Raw genomic sequence first — 5,628 nt, 5'->3', positions numbered from 1 at the left:
TTTTAAAAAGGATATAACAGAAATTAAACATGAATAGGCAGAAATAAAAGAGGGCACGATGAAAGAAAAACCACAATAAAAATCCGTAAGATCAAAGCAGCGAGACCATAATGAACCGCCAAGAGCCGAATCTACAAATGAAGAAAAACTTGGGGGGGAAAAAAAAAATCAAAAATCCGGTGCAGGGAGGTTTGGAAGAGGAAGGGTATCTGCAAGGAGAGATGGCATAGGTGAATTAAGAAAGGTCCGACCTTCGAATTCTCAAAGACAGAACGAAGTGATTCATTCATTCACTCATTCACTCATTCGTTCAAGTTAAGACCCGAAGGAGGCGAGAGAGTGAACCAAGCAGGTATCTATGGGCAGAATATTCCAGGCAGAAGGAAGAGCAAGGTAGGAGCATGCTTGGAATTCTCAAGGAATACCAAGGGCGCCATTGCGGCTAGTGCTTTGAAAACTGAACACGGGTGATGTCAGACAGACAAAAGGGAAGCGGGATGTTCCGGACAGTTAAGGCTTGGAGGCTCCGGATGGCTTTGACTTTTCCCCTGAGGGAGGCGGAGGCCCGTGGAGGGTTCTGAGCAGGGGAGGCACGCGATCTGACTCACGGTAAGCGGGTTCCTCTGCTCTCCTTGTGAAGAATGGATTGGGGGTGGGAGCAATGTTGGGAGACTAGTTAGATGTCTCCTGCAATAATCAGGCCCCTCCTGCATAATCCAAGATGAAGGCGATCGTAAATCAGGAGCCTAACCAGGGGTGGGGAGGACTTTGGTTCTGAATGTATTCTGAAGGTGAAGCCAACAGGATTGGCCAATAAAAGTGACACGGCCATGTCTATGGCCATGCCGCCCTGAACGTGCCTGATCCCGTCTGATCTTGGAAGCTAAGCAGGGTTGGGCCTGGTTAGTACTTGGATGGGAGACCACCTAGGAAGACCAGGTGCTGTAGGTGTAAAAATAATAATAATAATAATAATAATTAATAATAATAAGGGATTGTAAGCTGACAAGGTCCTTGCAATCTGTGAGGTCAACCAAGGGTTGCCTCGTAATAATAATAATAATAATTAATAATAATAAGGGATTGTAAGCTGACAAGGTCCTTGCAATCTGTGAGGTCAACCAAGGGTTGCCTCGCCTAAAAAAAATAAAGTGATATGGGCATGAGAAAAAAAGGAGGAGTCAAGTTGGACTCCCAGATCCCAGAAGGATGGCAGCGCCAGTAAGCTGAGACAGCGAAGACCCTGGGACGAGCGGGTCTGGTGAGAAAAGCCCGCAGCTCTGGGATGTGCTAAGTTCGAGGTACCTGTTAGATGTCCAGGTGAAGAAGCCACTCAGCGGCTGAAAACACAGCCCCGCAGTGCTGGGGAGAGGCCCCAAGCTGGACCTGTGAACTACCTCAGGACTGAGGTGAGCCTTGATGCTCCAAGAGTCTACGGATCACTCAAAACAGGGATGTGAAAGTTAAGAGGTCCAAGGTCAAAGCCCTGGAGGACACCAAAGTTCAGTAAGAAGACAAACAAGCAGAGGAGACCCAGACCAGTGAGGAGAATGAAAGCCATTATCAGTGTGGTGTCCTGAGGATTGTGTGGAGCGGATCGGGGTGGGGAACGAGGCTGCTGTTAACAGTTCAGGAGGAATTTCAATAAGAACTTGAATGAAGACTCAGAAAGACTCAGAAGAGACCTTGAATTTAGCAACATAAAGGTCATGGGCGTAAAACAATTATTGGTAATATTAACAGAGGACGAGGCGCCCATAACAGGAGAAACAGCCTGCAAACCTAGAGAACTCAGTTTCCCAGATATAACTGATAAAAGGGAAACCATTTTTCGGATATAATCTTGTGAAACTGTCAAATTTCAAGGAGAAAGAAATTTCCAAGCTTCTAATATAAGAATCGGCCTCGCTTCAGATTTTAATTAGTGCCAGAAGTCAACGAAGTGAACAGAGTCAAGGCTCACACAGAGGTGACCACGTTTTTGAAGGCTCAGCCCATAAACCCCACCCTTACTATTGACCTTGAAAAGACCCCTCCTCACAGGAATTTGCTGGTGACAACTGAAATCTTCAACAAGGTGATCAGAGAAGGCCTCGCTAAGACTATTTTTTGATTTCCTTCTATGAGCTGGGCACATGTAACCACCACGAGCCTTTGACCAAAGGGAAGAGGCAAAGCGTACAGAACGGGCGAATCGACAAAATGGAACGGGCACTCATAAGATGGGAAAACTTGACAGCAGAGAAGCAGCTACAATTGAAAAGCACTCCTGATTCCCGAAAGCAATGCCCTATCACAAGAAGACAGAACGAACGAGGTCACCACGTTAGAGGGTGGAGAAATAATGGGGCCGCAAATAGTTGGAAATCGAGTCGCAACCACGATACTTACATTTTTCTGATCGATCGACTCGGCTGCCTTTACTATTCCATCCAAGCATTTCCCAATGATTGGAATCACCTGACGGTCGACCTCTGCGTACGTCTTCATCGATTCTCCGATTCTCACTATCCTCCTTTCCTCCATCTCCTGTATTTTCTGTAACGTTAGATTTTGCGTAAAATTAATTTGGTCCACAGTTGTTTAAGGACCTTGTTTTTCAGCAGCATCGTTAACTCTAAGGAATTGTCCAGGAGGGAAACGGGCCTATCAAAAGAGTTAGGGTTCCAGCACCTGAAGCTTCTTGTGCCTCCGCCTTAGCCAGCTGTACGTGTGTTTTATGAATTGTTAGGTTGCCCAAATGTAGACTTTACACAATTCTACTTCAATTTCGGTAAGAACTCCAAACCCAGGTATCTTCGTTATTACTACCGCTTGGTATCAGATTTCAAACATTTCCCCCATCTTTGAGCCATGACTTTATCCTTTATCAAAAGCATCGTATTTGGTTAGCTGTCTTGACCCACCCAACCCAGGCTGGGATGTAAGTGACGTACCTCCCTTCTACAAGTTGGAGGTTTTTGTTTGCTTGTGTATAGACACCATAAGCAAATATTTGTTATTTTTTCCTACAACTGGACTTGAAGTTGTAAAAGGTCCCCAAAGTAAGAGAACATGTATATATCTTTTCACATACTATTTCTGTCAACCTAAAGGAGCCAAAAGAAAACCAATTCAAAGGAAAGAACTGTCATCTGTTCAAATCCTACAACGATGAATGCTGTTTGGATTCTTCATGTTAGGTTTTTTTTCGTTGTTGTTGTTGTTGTTGTTGTCTGTAACTAGAATGGTCCTTTTAGCCAAGAGTGTAATCTAAGAATCGCACTTCTGAGACTACAAGTACAAACCAAGGAAGTTTGCAAAGGCTACTGGTTAATCTCAAGATTGATATTGCATTTCATCTCATTGCTAGTCGATGCTTGAGCCGAATGCTTTTCAAAAGGATTTGAGTTACAGGAGATCTAGGGTTCTCTAAATAATCCGCAGGCCCAGCGATGATGACTCCAAAGCCACGTGTTTCTAAGAAAGGCAAACCTGAGAAAGGTGAATCGCTTACCTGAAATATGCTGGGAATGTGACTGTGGTAATACTCGCGTTGTTGCTGGTTGAATTTCTGAAGAATCGATGAGTAATCTGCTTTGCTATCCTCTGCCATTTGGTGACGAATTTGAGCTTGTTGTCGTGCCTGCGGGCAAACAGTGAGAATAGCCCCATGTCTCCAGAGAATAACGAGAAGCCTAGAGTTGCAAACTGGAGAGGCTGGGGTCAAATTGGCCGCGAATGCGTTGTATGTACCAGGTGCTATTTTTCAAACATGGTTTAGAATTTGAATTTACTTGGATGTGCATCCGAATGGGTGGCGAACCTCACCATTCTCTGTTGTCTTAACTTGGCACCACTTTCCAGTTTGATGCAAGTGCCACCATTCTTTATCGCCTGCACTTGGCTCGATTTGCATATTTGTTTCCTGGATGATCCTTGTAGAAACTTGTTTTTTTTTTTTTTTTGAGGAGGGGACAGAGGAATCCATACTTTACACACACAAAAAAATCCAATTCTCAACGGGGTTCATAAACTAAAAAGGCATATGAATCACTGATCGAAACGGACCTTTCTTAAAGTCCACTACATTTATTTTTAGTATATACTTTAAGAAGCGGTAAGCATGGCGCCCTCTTTGCGTTTTTTATGGCTTTTTTGTGTGTGCGCTATTTTGAATTTTACTGCATTGCTTTTCTCCTAAAGAATCATAAAATTCATAAATTTGTCTCCCTCTTCTAATTCATATTTTGGTTTATGACATGCCTCTAAGAAAGGAACGACTGTTGACACGCTACAGAATTTATTTTAAAGCTCAAACAAAAATGTCTGCAAACTCTAAAGTCATCCGCAAATACCAGAGATTGTTAGGCTGATAATGCTATCTGAGATTCGTCTAGCATTTTGGAGGTGCCTAGCTAAACATAACCTCGCGAATCTCTAAGACAATCTGTGCTCTTCATGAGGCAAAAGCTACCCACTGCCAGATGAAGAGATGGCTTGGCTTGTAGGTAACTTGGCAAGCTGACCACAGTGAGCCAAAAACGCAGCAGGAAAAGGGCCTCGTTCCAACATAACCAAGGCAACTTTTTGTTTGTTTGTTTTTTGTTTTGTTTTACCGAACCTAACCATTTTTTAAAGCCGGGTGGGGAGAGGAGAGAAAAACCATAGAAACATTCAAAGGTAAACATTAAAAAGACACGCCGGGGTAGCTGGTCCCACTTTCTATGGGATCGCCGATAACATCTCGCTATTGGTTTTTTTACCATCTCGGTGTTCTCCGTTGGTTTCCTGGCTCTCTGACTTGAAGGCTTAACCTTGTTTTCACTTCCTTGACTCATTTTACTCACACGCCTATTGGTGAAAGCCCAAGGCTTTCATTTCGCGTGGCTTCCTCTATTTCTCTTCCCCATTCACACATAAACGCTTCCCAAACCAAGGTAACGATATCAATAGTTCCGAATGAATTTCCTTATTACCTGTGGTTTTTAGTTGCTAAGGTCTTTAGGTGCCTTAAAACTGTTTTCTGCACTTGTCATCTCTCTCCCTGGATATCTCAGCTGCCACATTCTTCCTCTTTGTCGGAGGCTTGTGAACTCCCTTCCTGACCATGTGTTTCGGCTTCCACTGTGTCCACTAGCAAAATACGATCTAGTCGCCAAAATGTTCAGTCCAGAGCTACCTGAAAAAGCCATGCCTTTCGATGCACCGTTAGCCCTCCTGTTTAATGACAGCTTCCCACCTACGTGCGTTCCATCTGTTCCTCTCGTGGGACCGACACCAAAGTCCTCTTAACTCTTTCAATTACCTAGAGTTTTATCATTTATCACTTTGTTATGAATATGAAGAAACCACACAAGGAAATTCCCAGGCAGACTGTCTCAAAATGTCTAAGAAATTCTCCGTTCACAAACCTTCCTCAGAAAGTCTCAGAAAATTCCAAGGGCGAGTGGGGACTTTGTCTCTACTGTAAAACAAGAGTAATAAGTAACGACGCGGAGAGTCCCCTTATTAGTTTTAGAGAAATGATGCTACCTTGGTGAATTTTTTAAATAGCTCAGTTCTAGTCTACGGCCACGCCACCCTGAACGCACATGATCTCGTCTGATCTCGGAAGCTAAGCAGGGTCGGGCCTGGTTAGTACTTGGA

The 5,628-nt window shown here is 43.8% G+C and overlaps 1 protein-coding gene and 1 non-coding gene across 2 annotated transcripts in view; one reads left to right on the top strand and one right to left on the bottom strand.

Annotated features, from left to right (window-relative positions):
- Positions 1 to 5,628, bottom strand: part of FNBP1 (formin binding protein 1) — a 77,313-nt gene that overhangs the window by 27,197 nt on the left and 44,488 nt on the right. Inside the window, exons 9-10 of the mRNA XM_023532953.1 lie at positions 3,497 to 3,625; positions 2,392 to 2,538 (exon numbers count right to left, since the gene is read on the bottom strand). Of these exons, the coding sequence (XP_023388721.1) occupies positions 2,392 to 2,538; positions 3,497 to 3,625 (276 nt within the window). The remainder of the gene's footprint in view (positions 1 to 2,391; positions 2,539 to 3,496; positions 3,626 to 5,628) is intronic.
- LOC111742510 lies at positions 833 to 951 on the top strand. The gene has a single exon (XR_002781358.1). It is a non-coding gene; the product is annotated as a 5S ribosomal RNA (ribosomal RNA).

The sequence above is a fragment of the Pteropus vampyrus genome, unplaced genomic scaffold (genome assembly GCF_000151845.1).
Source record: "Pteropus vampyrus isolate Shadow unplaced genomic scaffold, Pvam_2.0 Scaffold95, whole genome shotgun sequence".
In the NCBI taxonomy this organism is placed as follows: Eukaryota; Metazoa; Chordata; class Mammalia; order Chiroptera; family Pteropodidae; genus Pteropus; species Pteropus vampyrus.
The sequence above is the reverse complement of the archived record's forward strand: the minus strand, read 5'-3'. Positions and strand labels throughout refer to the sequence as shown.